This window comes from Struthio camelus, chromosome 1 (assembly GCF_040807025.1).
Source record: "Struthio camelus isolate bStrCam1 chromosome 1, bStrCam1.hap1, whole genome shotgun sequence".
In the NCBI taxonomy this organism is placed as follows: domain Eukaryota; kingdom Metazoa; phylum Chordata; class Aves; order Struthioniformes; family Struthionidae; genus Struthio; species Struthio camelus.
In genome coordinates, this window is record NC_090942.1 from 45,913,241 (window position 1) to 45,932,821 (window position 19,581).

At 37.4% G+C, this 19,581-nt stretch overlaps 1 protein-coding gene across 1 annotated transcript in view; it reads left to right on the top strand.

The window, feature by feature from the left end:
• Positions 1-19,581, top strand: part of ACSS3 (acyl-CoA synthetase short chain family member 3) — a 93,009-nt gene that overhangs the window by 50,316 nt on the left and 23,112 nt on the right. Inside the window, exon 9 of the mRNA XM_068936465.1 lies at positions 5,715-5,818. Within this exon, the coding sequence (XP_068792566.1) occupies positions 5,715-5,818 (104 nt within the window). The remainder of the gene's footprint in view (positions 1-5,714; positions 5,819-19,581) is intronic.

Below are 19,581 nucleotides of genomic sequence, written 5' to 3' on the forward strand. Positions count from 1 at the left end.
GCCCCTGCTTCTGGGCAATGGTTTGGGGATGTAGTTTCTTTTATAGTTGGAGTGACACCAAAATGTACATGCTGTACTGAACTTCCTGGATTGTGTCAAGGCCCCTAGAGGCCCCCAATCTGCCCCTTGCATTAGAGGGACACTTAGGGTCCACTCACTGGGACTCTTGAAGAGGACCTAAAAGTTTGATTGCAGTGAGCTTTACGTTAGGAATGTAGGTTTTTGGAACAACAGCTTACAAGATATTTATTGAACAGAGAGAGGTTTTAAGATCTTTCTTCCCCATTAATTGCATTGCAGTGATAGATGATTGCCATAATAGATATAATGACATATTATGAAGTTTTAAGTGGGATATTAAAAAAATGTTCAGAGGACTTTTTATAACCATGCTGAAATCATCATGTCTCACTTTATACTGTTTGACAGGAGAAAATAATTCCACAGTCTTTATGCTTTTTTAAGTCTATGGCCCTTTGTTTGTGGATTCTTTTTGACGATTTTGTAAGTTTGGCTGTAAGTTTGCCAGAGAGCTAGTCCCTGTCCTTCCCTTAACATAGGATTGCTCTTTAGCCTGCAGGTCCGGTTCTGGTTATTAAAGCTAAGAATTAGAAAGAGAGGATTTCTATTTTTGTCTCAGATGTTAAGATGCTGTCCAACTTTTTAGGCAAGTCTTTTATTCTTGGTGTTTTTCTAGTCTCATCCTTAAAAAGGGACATTTAACAGACTTTTTGCGACAGTTTATAAAGTTTATGAATTCGTAATCTGAATTTTTACATCAGAACTGAGATTTTGTGTTTCACATGCCTATTTACAGAATATTCCGTATTAACACTGAGCAGTGTTTAATAGGAGTGTCCTGCCTACAAACGTGAAAGTCTTACCTATTTTATAAAGATTTTACTTGTAGTTTTTACTTATCCAATATTTTGTTCTCTTCTATTGTTTCATCTTTTATCTGTATTCCAACTTCCAATTAGCTGTTAACTTTAATTAACGGCTTGTGCTTTGCAATAAAAAGTTTGCGGATACAAGATGTTGATAAGGGACACACTCAGTATTATTATCTTCTAAAGTGGGAGATTAACATAGAAAGCAGTTTACCGAAGTGTTATTGTAGATGCATGAGAACAGAAAGCATTATCCTCATTTGATGTGAAAGAAAGCTGCTTACACATTTGCTCTGAAGTTTTGTGTATTTTTACATATGCCTTGTATGAAAATACATGTTCTAAAGTAAGCTCCAGTCTTACCTGACTGCCTTTAAGATATAGGTTGAAAGGCTATTCTTCTGGAGAGTTTTTTGGCTAGCACGGTGTCAGACTTTCATGAGTTCAATTTAGGAAGCTGTACTTCCTCTACCTGTTGAATGCCCTCCAGTACTCGTAGGCAGTATGATCTGACATCAGTGAAAAAATCACCCCCTACTGTGACCTCAAATGTATGTTTGTTCTTAGACAAGGTCTGCAAACACATCCTTACTGTGGATGGACATATGTTATATGACTTCAAACTGGAGTATTTAAGATCTCTGTAGTGCCTTTGAAGAGTATGCTTGTTCCTTGCCTTCTCTCCACCTTAAGGAAATGAAAAGTAAGCAATGCTCATCTCTGTTTCATGTGTGAGCTGTTCTGATCTGATATAGCAGTGAGAGAGTTTTAGTTGTCAGCTGAAAGCAAGTTAATCCCTATTTAGTGATTCTTCCAGAAGTTATTTTTACCTTTCAGAGGTAAAATTATTGTTACCTTTCAGAATTCTGTTTTCCAGCCCGTAATCATGGTGACTCTTCAGTTCTTCAGAGATGCGTGTTACCTTATAGTTGCTGGGCATCCCTGCAATCTACTTCAAGAGGGAATCTGTTCCAAGCCTTCTTGGAGTATTAAAAAGGAGAGTTGGTTGAAAACCCGTTCTGAATGTAAGAAAGTGGAGTTCTTCTATGTGTATGTTCAGGTTCAACATGGTAACACTTTCCAAGATCTTTTGTTAAGGGAACTGTTTTATAACTCTAGATGTGCATTCAGTTAATCTCCATGTAGCAAAGATACTATTATGGCTACTTCTATCATCATCACTTCTGCTTAATTGGTAGATAAGACCATTCTCAGGTTATTATGTTTAGCCACAGCAGGTTGCCCACCTTGCTGATAAGAGTTCCCACGTGCTTATTTTGCTTGTGGATTTTTCTTTTCCTTTACTCTAACTATGGATCAATAAAGGAATCTAAAAGACAATAGACTGTTCAGTGTCTCTCATCAGATTTTTGACTAATAGGCCAAGCATTGCAGTAAGAGAAGCTGCTTTTCAGTTGTAGGGCACACATGGCTTATTGCACTTCATGATGGTTCATTCCATATTTTACTACTGTTGTCTTGAGATGTACCATTATTGAGCATACTCTCCTGCCTTGCCTCCACACAGTAGGTCACTAATCTTCAGGCTGTGAGAGGCTGCCTTTTATGATAGCAGGAAGTGCCCGTCGTCTGGAGAGGAATGGGGTGAAACTATGAAAATATTCCATCTATCCTTTTTGGCTTAGGCAGCCTTGCTATGAGAAGTCTGTAATCTCCAAATTACAGATTATCATCTCCAGCCTTTGAAATGGAAAGGTTAATCTCTCGGCTTCCTCGTAGTGGTATTCGCAGTTCTGCAGTTGAATGGGCTGATCTGTGCATTTCCACCACTAATTCCTGACACCTGTGGGTTAACTGCTCTGTCTTCTATCATAATTTCCTAAATTGTTTTCTGAATTTTGTCTTCATGAACAGATTGATCTAGTTTTCTTTATGAATGTCATGCCTCTGAAGTGAAATCTGTTTCATGCCCTCAGCATCTAAGAATGCTTTTTGTAGCCAGAAGTATACAGCTTTTTGGAAATCAACGCAGTTGGTGTCCATTGCTGAAGAGCAGGACTCCCCTCCTTTGCACAGCAACTGTCTTCAGACTAAAATGGCCTGTGTCAAGACTTACAATGAAACAAAATGTTGGTGAAATTGATCTGGCTGTGGTAGAGCATGCTGTGATTGTAACAAGGAGGTATTTTGGAGAAATATTTTTAATCCTAGGGTCTGTTGCTGGGCAACCTGAAGCTCTTTTCATATCTTAATTAGACATTATGTCATCTCAGAAGCCTTGAGGGCTGAGGCAGTACTTGGCAGAGTGTTTCTGTTTGCATGATGGAGTATTTATGAAATGTTTAGTCACTAGCAGAGCAAGTATACCTGTGGACTGTCACTCAAAGAAGAAAGAAAAAGGTTATTTACTGGTAAACAGATTTTTTCAGATATGGAGGCTGAATATACATTTCCTTCTCACCTTCCCTCTCCTTTCAGTCCTTTGAGGTTTTAAATTGCCTCCCTGGGTAGAATGACAGTGCTATCTTCTATATGTCATATGCTGAATATGGAGGGCTTGGGAGAGGGAAGGCACGAGCACGCCCTCTGGATGCTACGGGAGGGAAGCAGGTTCTTCGGTCTGGAATGATGGGGCGTATGTGCATGTTAACTATGCATTTGGAATTCAAATTATTCTTTGTGACAGGATTGCCCCTGTTGATTGAAAGCAGGCATTGATGTGGCTTGTGATGTGTGTCTGAATTCTGTGCTGGAAGGAGGTGCAGTTATCGGTTGTGATTTTTTAAAAGTATAGGTTCTCATCTATAAAAATAAAAAAGAGATTTTATGTCTTAAATTTCCCTCACTGTTAAATTTAATTTCCCAAATGATGACTTTCTGTTTTGCAATCTTGCTTAAATAGGAACATATTTATACATGCAGCAAAATAAGAATGTCTCAAACTTTCATTCTTGATTTCCTTTTCCTGAGATGCAAGACCATTCCTTCCAAGTTACATTGCAGTAAGTTAATCGCTGTGTCTCTCACTGCCTTTTTAAACAATAACTTAACAAAGTCTCCATACGGTAGCTTCGCCATGTTATTTATTGCTGCTGTAGGATCTTGTATTTTGTTTCGTTTTGTTTGACTTTGCCTGTTGTGAAAAACAAGCTTTACTCTATTTGGAGTCTTCAAGTCTCAGGTTGCCTCTTGATCCTTGTGGACTATAGAAGAAGCCTAGAGAACTTGTTCAGAATAGGCGTTTTTCTGATACCAAGAGCCAAGAAAGATGAAGACCATACTTTACTACCCATAGAAACTATGCTGTCATAACACAGATCCTAAAGCTAATGACACGGTACTGAATATCAATCCAGTGGTGCATCTGGGCATAGTTCGTCATTTATTTTTGTCTGTACTTAGTGAATCTGAGTTCAAAGTTCTATGTTTCTACTTGAAAAGGCTTGCATATTTCTTTATTGGAGGTATGTGGGCAAGATCATAAATGATTCTTCTTATTACGTGAGGATGTCTGACCAATGTCATGAGTGTCCATAAATTTATATGCAGTGTAACAGGGTTTAAGTTGCTCCTTAGAAAATCAGAAATGCAAAAGAACTACTGCTGACATGAATAAAGGTACAGTGCAAGTGTTAGAAAAAACAGAACCTTAGCAACATGCAGGAATGTAGGTCTGGATTCTCGATACTGCTAACAATATTTAAGAATGGTGCTGTTGACATAAAAGACCTTATCATACTAAACAGGGCGTGAAGGAAATTTGTAATGCTTGATGAAGGGTGATAAAGTGTGACAAAACATCTGATAAAAGTTGATGAAGTTAAAGACTGTGTGTGGGTTTAATACACAGTTATATAGTGCTATCTAATTTAATGGTACAGAAATCCAGATCGTGTCCGTCAGTATTGCCAGAAGTTGCATCTTTTTCTGCCAAAACTGGCTGCAGAATATCCAGTCAAATGAGCTGAATTCTTATGCTATCATCATGGGCCCATAACTGCTAAATGCTGTTCTGTAATCAGCATTATCTGATAGGATTACATGAAAGTAGAAAAGTTTATCAGAATAGAAAATTTTCAAAATAATTTCAGCTGCTGTATGTGTGTTTTCTCTTGGTTTTGCCTGAAATATACAGCTTGCACTAAGACACCTCACCCTGTGGGCTTTGTTTCCTAGGGGGTTTAGAAACTTTACTTTCATATATATGTGTGTACATCCACCCACCCAAATAAATACCGATATGTGTTATATATCTATATTTTTATATATGCTCATATAGCCTAGCTGTACTTAAGAAGATGGCTTTAGCCCCCATTAGTTGTCCACAAATCTTATTTCCAAATGTCTCTAAAAAGATAACTAACCATTTGAAAAATACTAACATCAGTTTACAGGGAACATTATGAACAACTTCTAATTAAGTTATGTTACAGGTATTTCCATGAAAATTTTTTTTCCCCCTTTATTTCTTTACTGATTTTTTCTGATATCTCTTTCTGACCTCTTTTTGGTATTTCATGCTAACGCTTTGCCTGACGTATGTTCCATTTCCTTTGTATGAGCTATTTAACTATTCTTTACTTCCATTGGCAATTTCATGCCACAGGGTCTCCGAAGGTCTTTGCCTCCTAAAAAGAAAGGTACATTCTTTTACATCAGGTATCGAGTAGCCTAAATTAATTTCGCTAAGGTTCTAACTGCTACTCAGTAGGATGGAACATACAAGGAATAAGAGTCCTTCTACCCCTTTTCTCCCTATCTCATCGGACCACAGACCACAAATTTTTGTTGAATGTATTTTCTTGTGCTGTTTTCCTTTCCCGATCGAGATCAATATGTATACTTATTTGTTTCTATTTAAAGGTTCAGAACATTATTTGTAGCTGGTGAGCGCTGTGATGTGGACACACTAGAATGGTCAAAAAAAGTCTTCAAGGTACCTGTCTTAGACCACTGGTGGCAAACTGGTGAGTATTTTAAAATATGCTTGCTAAATAGGGTAAAAAAGGAGATATTTTCAGACTTCTGTCCTAAGTCCGCAGGTCGTAGTTGTATGTTTTTCAATAAGCACGAACTTCGTTAAAATAGGCAGGACCGAGTGTGAAAATAAAAATTCAAGCAAGAAAACATTTTTGTTGGGGGAGTAGCCAGAAAAGTGTCTTAAAGATATATTTAAAACACAGCATTTTTAAAAGCTGTGTAAAAAAAAAAAAAAAAAAAAAAAAAAACCAAAATGATATTTTCTGATGCCTTTGTTTAAAAAATCAGCATCGTTATCATAATTCCTGTATTTTTGCAGGTGTAATTTTATATTATATTTGCATATTGACTACTTCATCACATAGAATTTGGTATTTAGAGAAGCTTTCAGGTTTAACTTTTTTTTTTTACACATATTTTGTGTAATTAAGAGCAGTCTGCAGCACAGAGTAGTCGTCTTGGTCTTCAGTATTGTTATATGAGGACCTCATCCAGTTTCTGTTAATCTTGAAACGCTTTCCATTTATTTCACTGGAGGAGGATTAAATACTTAGATCACAATGGAGAAATCAAAGTACCGATGTATGTCTCTATGTCAAAAATCCTAGCTAAATTTGGCATTAAGGCTTGATCAAATGTATCTCCTTACGACCATGAATTGCTATCTTTTTAAATTGCACTATTATAAGATCAGAAAGGGATTTTGTTTTTTACACACAATAGTAATATTTGGACTAAGTAAGTGCAGAATCTCCCTTCCTCCCTCCCTTCTTCCCTCCTTTGCTCTGTTCCTTCCAAGAATACCTCTTTCGGTATCTATGCATCGTTATTTTGACATAAATTTTCTCTGGTCTCTCTCTCTCTCTCTATGGGTAAGAACTTTCTGATTCTCCCACGATGGATCAGTTGCAGGACTGATAAGATGAGAAAAACTGGAAAACTTGCTTAGGTCAGATATAATTTATATTGTGTAATGAAGTTTAGTAGGCTTAAAATGCATCATTTTAATAAAAAGTTCATCATCAATGTGAAATAAATACTAGGAAAGACAGTATTTGAAGACAGTAGTGTTATTTTCTGTTTAGTCCTAATTTCATCTACCAATTAGTAGACAGATATGAGAGGCCATACCTTTATTTTGTCCACTTCTCTGTGCTCCCACAGTCTGTAGGCAAGAACAGGCCTCAGTGATGCAGAACGAGCAATTAGCTTAACTATAAAAGAGTAGAAGATCAGATAACGTCTTTGACTACATACTGAACTGGCAATAGCCAATATTGCCATGTGTAATTCTGGGTGTGTTTATATCTGTCTATCTGTCTGCGTGGGTGCAGATATATATGTTATTGTCTACAGTTTTGATGAGAAATATATGTTTAGAACAAAGGCTTAATGTTACTGCGTTTATTCAGATATGTCTCAAGTGTTAATCAGATGTGTATGTGATTGTACTCAGATTGTGCTTTGAGAGACTTTTGAAAGAAGACCAAGAGCCCAGCTCAGAGTGCAGTACGTTTCTTGATTTTATATTCATAAGAGCATGGTATGCTCTTAAACTAGATTGTAACAGGACTTAATGAGCTAAGACCATTTCAAATACAGTCTTAAGAAAGGTAAATAATTAGATTAGAATGATGACCCATTTTTATTTTTGAGTGATTATTGTAGAAATGTGTATTGTTGAATGTAAGCAAAGCCTTCAGTCTCGAATTAAAAAATAACTGGAATCAAAATCCCTGTCAGAGAGACTGAGTATCAGGGAATAAGGAGGGAGAGGGAAGGAGGAAAGGAGAAGAAAAAAGTGATTGTTTTAGTAGAATACAAGCTAATAAACTAGAATTATTTTAACTTTTAAAACTTTTTAAAAAGCAATTTTTTTTTTTACTTTTTAAATAGAAAACAGTCAAATCAGTCAGGTGAGATGAAATGGAAATGCTTGGAAGCAAATATCCTCTCTTTGTTGCTTGCCTACCCTTCCAGGGTTAGTCTTTACTTCCAGTCTTTCTAAGGGCTTCCAGATTGCACTAACTCCACACAGTCTATGGTGTGGTGAATCCTTATAATAATTCAGTCCTTTCTGTTATCTCTGAGGCTTGACTTGGGTCCTTTCCTTGTTATAGGCACCCCTCCTTATCCTGCTGAAGTCTTTCAAACTGCATTTGTACTGCAGGCTGCCTGCTGGGACTTCTCCCGGCTCTGTTCTGTAGTCCAGAACTTCCCTTACATTGACATGCTCGACTGCTCAGGGGAAGAAGAGATTCCTCCTCCCTCAAAAAGGCTTCGCTTTCCCCAAAGTGCAGCAGATAGGACAACAGAAGAAAGCAGCCTTCCCTTTTGTTGTTCAGTCACCTCCTTGTTAACAGTGTACAAAATGTATCCCCTTAGCTGTGAAAAAACAAGCAGTTGTGTCACATTCAGCTGTGTCTTTCACTTGGTAAAATATTTATTCAGAGTGGGTTGTCGTGTTGAGAAAGCCTTTTTAATCCAGTAGTAATGGGATTTCAGTACATTCAATTAGATCCTGTTTTATACCCTACAGAAAGTGCTTCAAATCGGTATTGAAAATTTTGAGCTAGGAAGCATGATGTTACATAGTAGATATTATAAGATGATTTTATTAACATAAAGCAGATACTAGTAAGTTCATTTTAATGCCTTTTAAAATGTGGTTTAATTGGTTTAATAGCAATGGCAACTACTCACCATCTAGTAAGGTGGTAGCTCAGTTGTTCTGGGGCCTTTATTCACAACGGAACTGAAGAAATTTCTCTTCTGATGTGTTTACAAGAGCTGCATTTTAATCTTTGTTTTCCTGCTAATTTACAGCTACAGTGAAAAAACCCTGCAAGCTAAATAACACTAATACTGCACTCCTCCTTTTATGATTTGAAGTTTGCGCTAGGGAGGAATGGTATCCACTTACAATGTTTAAAAATATGTGAAAAATTGACAAGGCAAAGGGACACAAAAGGGCTGTTTTGGAGGGCAGGAGCTGCAGAAGAAAAAACTTTTGCCAGAAGCGGTGAGAGAATATGGAAGATAACACAGCTGAAATAAAGAAAGCACTATCCTAAAAGAGAAACGTCAAACACTGCTAAATGTGCTTCCCTCTTAGTCCCCCTTGGTTTTCTGCAAAAATTTACTAATCCAGCTGCTCCCACCCCTTCAAAAAGCCACTGAAGCTGCTGGCTGTGTTTTGATTTTAGCACCTAAGTAGATGCTGTTGAATCACAGAAATGATGCTATTGAATCATAGAAATGTTACTGTCTGCCTCCCTCTCAAAGCAGGACTATCACCAACAGTGATGGCTTTATCTAACCGAGTCTGGAAATCTTCCGATGATTCCTCAGCCTCCTTGAGCAACCTATTCCAGTGCTGCATAGCCTTCCTAGTATAAGAATTTTTCCTAAAGTCCAATTTGAGCCTCCCAAGTTGCGATTTTTGGACCATATCTCTTGTTGGTCATATACCGCCACCAAGAAGAGTCTGGCCATCTTTTTAACTCTTCATTTTTAGAAGCTACTGACAGAGTCAGATGCACTTTTCACTACTAGAGACAGCTCCTCTTTTCTTTGTCATGAATAAGTATGGAGAAGGTAAGATTTGATAATCTGCTGTTTTATCCTTTAGGAAGCATTATGGAGATGTAATAAATGTGGGAGATGGAGGCAAGAAAGGACTTAAATTAGGTCAAAGCTATAAGGTGCTGAATGTAAAATATGTTATAAAATAGATAACTGCATTTATCGCTTCGTATTAGAAATATTCATGGTTAGTGAATGATGACAGAATAGAGGACCCAGAGGCTCAGAAAGAAATTTTTTTCAACTATTTCTAAAATAAAAAATCACAGCTACAAGCACAAAAAAGACCTCTAGTCACTTCTAACAAAAGAGTTTGAGACAATTAGTTATTTTAGACATGTCATGTAGAGACAATAAGTTCTTTAAATGAATTTTTTCATAGCCAATTCAAGTTCAAAATAACCTAGTACATTTTAGGAAATGCCTTTTATTGTAATTAAATTGTATCTGAGATTCCAAACTGCTATTTTGTTGTGCCCAAGATTCAAAGCTGCTGATCAATTTTTATATATGAAAATGTTTTTGACCTTTGATAATCTGGCAAACTGTTACTTGTTCCCAGATTTGATATTTGTATATATTCTTCCAAAGCAAGAGCTTTGTAAAACTGTGAGAAATGGTGGCATTTTAATTTACCTGAATACTGTTGGTCTTACTTGTGCAATTATATCTTAGTCATTGCCTCTTTCAGCTGAGGCTAGAACAATACATGCAGGAGGGAAATCTAGTATCTGGGTAATTAGCATTTCTTGTATGGTGGAATGATTTCTATGGCCTTATTTATTACTCGGAGAAAAGGAGGGAAGAGATCAACTTTGTAGAGCTGAGAAAACTGGACTATTATTTAGGGGCAGAAACGAGTTTGAGTGAAGGGAAATAAAAGGCCGCCATGAAAAGGGATAATGCAAAAAGAGAAAAGGGAATGTAAAGCACTTCTTCAGATTTAATAAGGTACCTTGAAAGCTCTTGGCCCCTTTGCCTTATATTGAAACTAGAAATGAATGAGTATGGACAGAGAAATGTAGGTAGATCTTTTTTCCTCATTTCTGTCTTTGGAAGATTTATGGTGTATATGAAATCACTGTGAATTGACACAATACTTTGAAACGGTAGAAAGCATTCATGAGGGGACTTCAAAGCCTTTACACCCAGAAAGCCTCATAGATTACAGCTTTGATTCCTTCCTTAGTAATGCTTTTTTATTTAGTTATTTGTGTTACAAATGCAGTAAGCACGTCTTAGAAGATGTGAAATGTGTATCACAGGATCAGTAAGTGGCAAGTAGCACCTCAGAACATAAGGACTGATATGTGCTTGCTGTTTTCTTCAGAGATGTGGTAATAGATGAAAGAATGGTGCTTTCAAGTCTTGTGCACATCTGTACACAAGGAGGGGATAATCTTGTTGTGGTCTTGTGCAGGTGTTTGGCTTTTGCATATTTATAAGAAAATGACACTTAGCCTTTAAATAGCAATTTTCATCTTCAAAGTGGTTGTGCAAACACAATCAAATTAATTCTTTTAAACCCCTGTAAAGTAAGTAAAGTGTTATTCCAGTCTTGCAGACGTTAAATTGAGAGAGAGAAGTGTCTTGCCCCAAGCCATCCAGGAAGCTATTGCAAATTCAGTGTTAGAAAGCAGAGCTTTTCTTGCTTAGAGATAAACTTTCTTGTCAGACTTACATATGTTTTGTGATATTTTGATTGTGTCTGGAGGGAAACAGGGAAGCATTTGAATCTTGTTCGATGTTTGTGTGCATAGTTGTTTTAAAGGAATGATAAAGTAGTTCTGTGTAAGTCTTTCAGCTAAGTATATGATAGGGCACTTTGCCAAAGACATTTGAAATAACCTGAACGATGTTTAGGTTGTACCTGCTGTGTCAAATTCTTTTGAAGAGGCTCCAATACACCAGAAGATGTGAGTTTGAGTTACCTGTTTCAGAGCTAGCTTTAGATTTTTAGAAGGAAAAAACAGTTATAGCAATGAGGGCATGAAGGGGTAATTGAAGCATGAAGGCTATGAAAACTTGCATTAAACAGTCTCCTCTGCATTCACATTAGTTATTCAGTATTTTGTAGTACAAAGAAATAAAATGAAACCCTCCCACATCTTTTTTTGATACTTTCAGAAAAAATTAACAAGTGGGGTTTCTATTTCTTCATATTAAATGTAAGAAGTAATGATTTTTTTTCTCTTGATATTTTGAAATAGAAATGTTTTGAGACTCTCTGTTTGAGGATGTACAGGAAAATTTAGGTGAAACAACTGAAACTGAAAATTCAGTGAATAGAATTTGAAGTGCATAAAATACTAATCGGGGGCATCCTTCTGTACAATTTTGTGGCTGTGTCCTCCTTATGGTATAGGAATCTAAGTTATGGAGCCTGTGAGAGTTTAAGAAGTTCAAGTTGGGGGTAATAATTGTATCACGTTACGTGATTTGCCTTAATTGTTCTGAGTGTCACCTCTGTCAGGGGCAGAACTACAAGGAGATTGTGCACCTTTTCTGTGTTCATGGAAATAAGCTGTCTTTTCAGTAGCGGATCTGCAGTAGGTATTAGGATAAAAATCACATTCTGCATGTTACATTATGGCTGCTAAAAAAGGTGGTGATAGTATGCACAGTGTAATAAGATGTTGGCACTGTGTGATGAAATTCCCTGCTAGCAATTCCCACAGTTTTGTAGCAGAATTAATTTACTTTGTCACTTTAAAACTTTTCTTTTTCCTTATTTATGTCTTATCCCTAAAACATGCAAGTGCTATGTTGGTATTATTTTTATTAATACATGTTATTAGCATCATACTGAATTGTAATTTCACACAGGAGTCATGGATATACAAATATGTTATTAGGACTGTAGAAACAAAACACTCACCTCATAGGATGCAGTGTTAAAAAATATGAATCATGGTTAAGTGTAATCACTGTAATATATTTCAGTGAATTACTTCCTACCACAATCATTTATGTGGAAGAGTTTATTCATGTGGTCTCCACGCAGCATGATCTGCTTCCCAGTCTTCAGTTTCCATTGCGTTGTCTTGGCAACGTTGTGCAGAATCTTCTTCTCACAAGTGGCCAGAAAGATGGTTTCTGCAACTGAATTCTGTTAGCTAATCTTCCAAGGTTTCCACTGCAGGGCTGTTCATTAGCTGAGTCACCTCGTCAGGCTAGACGTCCATCTCCCACCCCGTTCTGCACTGGATTCCCACTTCTGTTCTCCAGTTACCTTCTGCTTTGCCCTGTTCAAAACGCCGCAGAATATGCATTCTCATCCTTAATATGGTGAAATTTGCAGAGCAAGAGACAACAGAAAATATAAACTAAGCAAAGGGTAGCTATTTCATTTGGGTTAAAGAACCTATTCATAGATCTTTTTTTTTTTTTTTTTTTTTTTTTTTTTTAAGTGCTGGAAATGCCATTCTGGAATTAGGGAACTGAGATGGAAGAGATGGCACAGATCACTTCCGGAGTCCAAGCTGTTTTTTCAGGTTATCAGATGGTGCCTCAGTGTAGATTCAGCTCATGCTTTTTAAGGACTGCTGTATCCTATAAAGACTGGAATTATATTTTGTTTTTAGTGGGTGCTGATACTCTGCAGAACAGTTCTTAAAAGGTGGAAATTACTCTGCAGGAAATTTTACAGCTGTGCTGCCTTGAAATGCAGAGGCCACTGAACATAATGTTTTGGATAGCTGAACTTGCAACAGATATTCATGTAGAGGAAAAGGAGAGAAGAGGGTCATTATCATGTCACTACCTGCGGTATCCCATTCTATTCTTTAAGGACGTGGACATAAATAGATTGTTTTAGCCATTGTTTTTTGCTTAGTAATCACGCTCCTCCAAACTTTGACTGCACATCGTTAGTATAGCTCGTCTGCGTTGCGTTCATTCAATTTCAAGAGCGGACACCTGCTTCAACCAGTATTTTGCTTGTTGTTATTGGAGGAAAGAGAGAGAGAGAGAGACAGAGACAGGTACAGAGGGTTTTTTTTTTTTTTTTAATAGGGGCTACAGGCATTGCCAAGGCAGACGTTGACCTTTCAGTGGTGTGTGTGGTTGTCTCATTCTGTGCAATGGCCTCTATTAGTTGCTTCAGAGAAAGGAAGAAGAACAAAGCTTGTATATATAGTGTACCCTGTCTGTCTGGTCAACCTGTGTCAAAATCAGAGAGCTCTTGCTTGGTGCCTTCTGGTGACAGATTTTGTTCCTGAGGCTGAGAGATTGACAGTTCTTGCAATTTTTGTCTTAACGGCAGTTTAATGTAACTTCAAGGAGTGACAGACTGTGGTTTTGAATTAGGATTTGATGTTCCCTCTACCCCAAGCGCCAAATAATTTGGGATAAATTATTTTGGAGGAGCCAGCCAATCTCTTAAACCCATGAAGAGCAGTTGGTACCTCTCTTTCCCAGTATTCCAGTAATGTCAGTAATGTTAACACTGGGATGTGGGGAAGGAGTGGGGAAACTATCCCTCTTCATCATGGGAGACCTAAATCCATATGTACATCCTGGAAGTGTGTTGCAATTGCAGAATTAGAATTTCCTAAGCCTCACTATGATATAAAATACTTTGGGCCTCCCTCTGTTTGGGCCGGCGAATGGAGCATCAAAGCAATGGCATTTTCCTAACTGAGTATTTATTTGGAAATGTGGTAAAACTGTTTGCTTGTGAAAACCCTACCTTGGGCCATGCTGTTACCAGGGAGGTAGAAATGGGAGTTAAGAATTGGAGACCATTGATACTTAGAACGTGGCAGTTTATTGGTGTAGTCCTAGCTCATATAACGGCAGAATACTGTATCTGTGCTCTTGCTAGCAAAGCTTAGCATCTCCATTATGCGTGATTCATGTCGTGGCTTAATAAAATGGGTCGCTGTGCTTCCCTGATTGTATTGCCCTCTGTAGGCTTTCAGGCTTTTAGTCATCTATACTCATCTTCTAAACTTGAGTTTTCATGGGATTTCTCAGGCATATCTCCATGCATGAAGGATTATTACCCAGAAATTCAGGCTGTTTCTGCTTAGCTGAGGAATGTTTTTTACAGAAATTTCTTGTTTATTATTACATAATGTTTGCTTGTTTGCTGAACATCTGAAAATGTATGTTTGGATTATATATATATATTCTACAAGCTTTTTCTACTTGGATTGAATCATTACAGCTGCATAAGTTTATTATATTCTTCCAGTGCTGTTCACCCTTTGCCCCATTTCATCATCTCACCAGGCATGGCATGTATTTTCTTCTCCAAAAAAGTTTTATCTTTTTAGGGTTGTTTCAGATGTGCGTTCCACATGGCTATCAGTTCTCCTGTGCATTTTGGGAAAACCTCCGGGTTGCAAAAATGGCACTGGTTCAATGATGAAAGGAGTGTTGTGGCTTGAAAAAAATATGAATCTCTTTTGTTTTTATTTTTGGGAACAATTACAGTTTGCACATGGTTAGGCTTAAGTAAGCCCACACGGTTCTTCTAGTAATAAAAGCATACACCCTCTGCTCTTTAAATTGCTGGGAAGGGTGTCTCTTTCTCCTGACTATTCTGTCCTTTTTCCTCACACTGGTCAACACCTCCTCTGTATTGATACAAATTCAGTATCAACTGTACCGTAGCCATTCTATCTCATTTAGGCTGTCATTTTCCAACTTAAAATTGATGGAAAGCATATATTAAGCTTTTACGCTCCCATTTGGCTTCAGTTTCTCAGTGCTTATTAATCTTAATCACTTATGATTGTCTTTCCACATGCAGCCAAGGGACATGCATTAATATGAATGAAGTATTATAAATGTTTTTCTCCTTTTAAAAATATCATTTATGCAGTTTTGATGATTGAAAACAAAAGAAGTGTAAAGCAATCTTAAGTTATGGGGCCCATCCATGAGCTGTTTGTTGTGCACTGCATAGGCAAATGAAGAAGAAACGGAGACACCTTTATGATCTAGTATGCTAAGTAAAATTAATGCAGCCTCAGCTGTGTGAGGGAAAGAAGCTGTGACAGCACCTCCAGTTGGTACGTGTGTGAAAATGTTACAGGCTGCTGATCTCATTCTTGTTGCATGGCAACTGCTTTTTTGTAGCTCAGAGAATAAAGTCCTCATTAGCGTAAAGTAAATGATTTTACTGATGATTTGGGAAAAGGAGGGCTAGTATTACACTGCGTGGGTCTAGTGCATGGAAGGAATAATCCTTTGCAAGATTTAAGGCTGCCCAGTTAGGGTAGAGAAAGAGAACAGGAGTTTGAAAAAGGTTAAATCCTGATACAGATAAATTTATTTGAATTGTTCAGAAGTAATTTTATCTGTCTTTGTCCATCTTGGCTGTATTACTATGCATACAATTTAGAAAGATTTCCCAAAATGATTAAACAGTAAATGGTTACCGATGAGATGTGTAACTACTTTTTGTAATCTCTGTTTATGTCTTACTATTTCATCAGGTATCAGTTGTGATGTTATGGCAGGAAGAAAATAAAAATCTGGAATGCAGTTACAGCCTGAAAGTATAATATAAATGAGTGCATTGCCCAACTTCATGCATCTTTAAAATATGCCATCTGAAGTCTTCAAAATACGACCAAAAAGCATTCTGTTCTCCTCTCTGATTATCTTGGTTGTCATTTTGCTATAGGCAACTTATAACATGTACATTATAAATTACCTTTTAGAGGCAGAGGAGCCTGGTGTGCTTACAAAATGAATGCCTACACTTCTGCTATGTGACTAGCCTGCCAGTACACATGACTAAACTTATTTCCTTCTTTGATTTTAATATTTGTCATGGTCCACCACCCTTTAACTAAACTAATTAGAGCTTTATTAGAGTTATAGTTCATTCATTTATTCTGGAGATCTTATTTGGATGTGCTTTCAAATCCTCAGATGCCTTGTGTGTGTTTGTATGCATTGATACCACACAGAGCACAGTTTGTAAATGTCTTCTGTATTTGGATAGGATTGTGAAAGGGAGCCTTGGGGCGATTTTTATTTGTTGTGTTTGATTTTTTTTTTTTTTTCAGTCGATGGATTGAATATCGCAATAGAACTGTTATACAACAAATGTGTGGCCTTCACAAGTGAAATGTATGTTCATGGTTTTGGCGCAATGGCTTTGCACTTGCAAGTGCTTTAAAGCAGTAAGAAAATACTAAAATGATTGCTTATATCTCATCTGATTTTAAATTTAAAAAGAAACATAGAAAATTCACATACTTTATGGAAATATATTACTTTATACACAAAATGGAATGTGTTTTGAGAAACAAGCTTCAGATTTTCTAATATTTATAGCTTCTCTTATGATTTTTCCAGTGATTCTGTACATTCACAAGAAATGAGAGAAATACCCTGCTTCTGGATAACTGTATGCAGCTTCACAGTCAAATTAATATTAATTTTGTGATAATTCATCGACTGTACAAGCAAGGTTTGAAGCTCTCATACTCTGTGCTGTGCACGTGCGTCATGAGTATGGGAGTGCCTTTCCATGGCTTTATATCACTCTGAATATATGTTATTAATATAAAACAAATACATTTTGCTGACTGCAAAACTGAATATAAGGTGGTATGCCATTTTAAAAATTGGACTGACTTAAGAACATTTTATATTTTGAAAATTGTGTCTCAGCTGAGATGGCAGGTTTTCATTGATACAGCTGCAGGTTAGAGTCTGATATAAAATTAAACCAGTACAAGAACTACATAGATGAGCTTTGAGAAAGCTAATTGTTACTAAAGCTGCGTATCATAAAAATATCCTGGTGTAGAAAAGCATCTAAATGTGTTCCTGTGTCACGTTTGACATTTAAAATGTAAAGTGTTATCTTGAACCCTGGGTTAGACAAAATGGACAAACTGTGTGTGTAGGAGGAAATACTTGTGACCCTTCCTTTTTTAAATAAAACATACTGAGATTAATAGCTTGACAGTGTGTAACTGGGTATATGGTTTTGTGAGTGGTCAAAGCTTGTCTAAGTGCAAACCACCGCTGAAAGAGGGAGCAGAGCGTTCATCCCTCCTCTCTGGCTATGTGTTTGTACCCTTTCTCTTAGGCCAGTCCTAGCATGCGTGGAGAGCAGGATCAGGGAATAGATTTATGCAAAAACCAACAACGTAGGTAAATGAAAGAATAATAAATTTGAGTTTCCTGGCTAAGTAAGTTCTGTGCAGTTCCATGTAAAAGCATGGGAGTATGTATGCTGGGAATAAGAAAGAGGGGAATGCACAATCAAGGCGTAGAGGGATAATAAGATCTCCCTTTTTTGCGGTGATCTGCACAGATCTGCACTTAAATCAGCTTGAATCAACCATGAAACAGCAGCCTAAGTGCCCAATTTTTAATTTTAATTGCAATAACATCCTTCTTCATATAATGAATAATGAAAATAGATACGACTGTCATATTGTTGTTCCTTTTGGCTATTTTCTGCGTTCTCTTTCAGAGTCTTAAGTACTTTCTGTGTTGTCTGTAATGTTAAATATCAGAGAGGGATAAATTAAGAATACAGACAGGTGGAAAGATAATCACCGTCACCGTTCAAGAACTTTGGTCTAGCGTGTATCAGATTCCTCAGCAATAAGAGTTGAAATGAAATCCAAAAGGATATATCACAGAGTTTTCAAAATTTCACTGTTAGCCGGCAAAGCCTTTCAGAATTTAGGTTGACAGGTTGTCTTTAATCTAATCTAATTGTGCCTAATGTGTGACTTGGATTTAATTTCACTCTTACTTTCTGACAGTTGGGAAAACTGAACCAGAGGATCCTTAAGAAGTTGCAGTACTACAGATTCTTCAGTCATTGTTGTCTTCTCATGGCTTCTCTCATTTTTCTATTATTCTTTGCTGCAGTACTCTGCTAAATATGTTAGAAAGAAGATTAGAATTTCAGTAAATGTAATCTCTTCCAATAAATTTTACTTCATTTGATGACGGGTCTAAGCAAAATGAAGAGGCAGTGAGTAAAATGGATGGGAATTTCATGATATAATTATTATGTATCTGAAAAGTAATTTTCATTTGCCTTTGCCCTGAAAAGGCAAAAGTCACTACATATCAACACGTACTAACAATGTGGGTACATCTGTACTGTGTACTTTTTTCGGCAGTCTTTCAGCTGTCAGCGCTGAATCACGCATCATACTCTGTCAGGATCATCCAGCCTGTTGGCTTCTGTGTCCTTTAATGCTCAGGGATAATAGGGGCCAGATGTCACCGCCTTGTTTTACTGCTGATGGATAGTTAAGATCAGTCTATTTGTAGTTAAATACCCTGCACTAGCAAGGTGTAGTTGATATTTCTGCACATTAGCACTTCATCATGTCTCATGCACCAGCCTGGAGCTGTGCAGAGAGTGTAGATCTTTTTTGCAGGGAAGAAACAGAGAAAACTTTGTGACAGAATTACACAGTGGGTATTTTTGAGTCCTTGCTGAATGTATGGCTGAGCTAGACTTTTCAAAGACAGATCAAAACAATTATCTGAAATTCCCTTCCGAGACTGTTAAGCGCAAGACAGCAGTGGTAATTAGGTGTCCAGCCTGCAACATCTAGACAGGATTTGTCATGGGTTAACAGTACTAAATCGCAAACTGTGAGTGAGTGAGGGCACCCACTGCTGGTGCATTCAATGCTGGTAAGTTGCAGACTTACTGGGTTTCTGATGATAAAGAACTGATTGGGAACCAGTTGCCTTTGCTCCGCAAAGTTGTAAGCTGAAGGACGAAGAAAATGAGGTCTGTATGAATATTTGATTTCCTTTTCCTTGAATATTCAGACTCCCCCAACTTGTTTCTGTGATTCTTAGATTTGGTTTTATTATAAGGAAGTAGTATGGCATGCTGTGATGGGGTTTTTGAGTGCTAGAATTCATCTAGTACCGTGGTTTTCTGTTCCTGGATGCACTTACTGAGAAAACATGTGCCTTTTACCTTATTGAATTTTTCACTGCACCCTTTCCAGAATAATTAAAATGACCCCTCTGTGGAGGGGGCATGTGCAAGGAGTATGTTTAAGAGCTTCATTCTTGCTGTACAGATGGATGTGTTATGAGGTATGGGCTAAGCCTTCTCCGTCCCCAAAGGCCCTCCTTTCCAGTCTCTCTGTGCTGTCTCCCGCAATCCCTTCAATTTCCCTTGACCAAAATCATGCCTTTTCTGGGA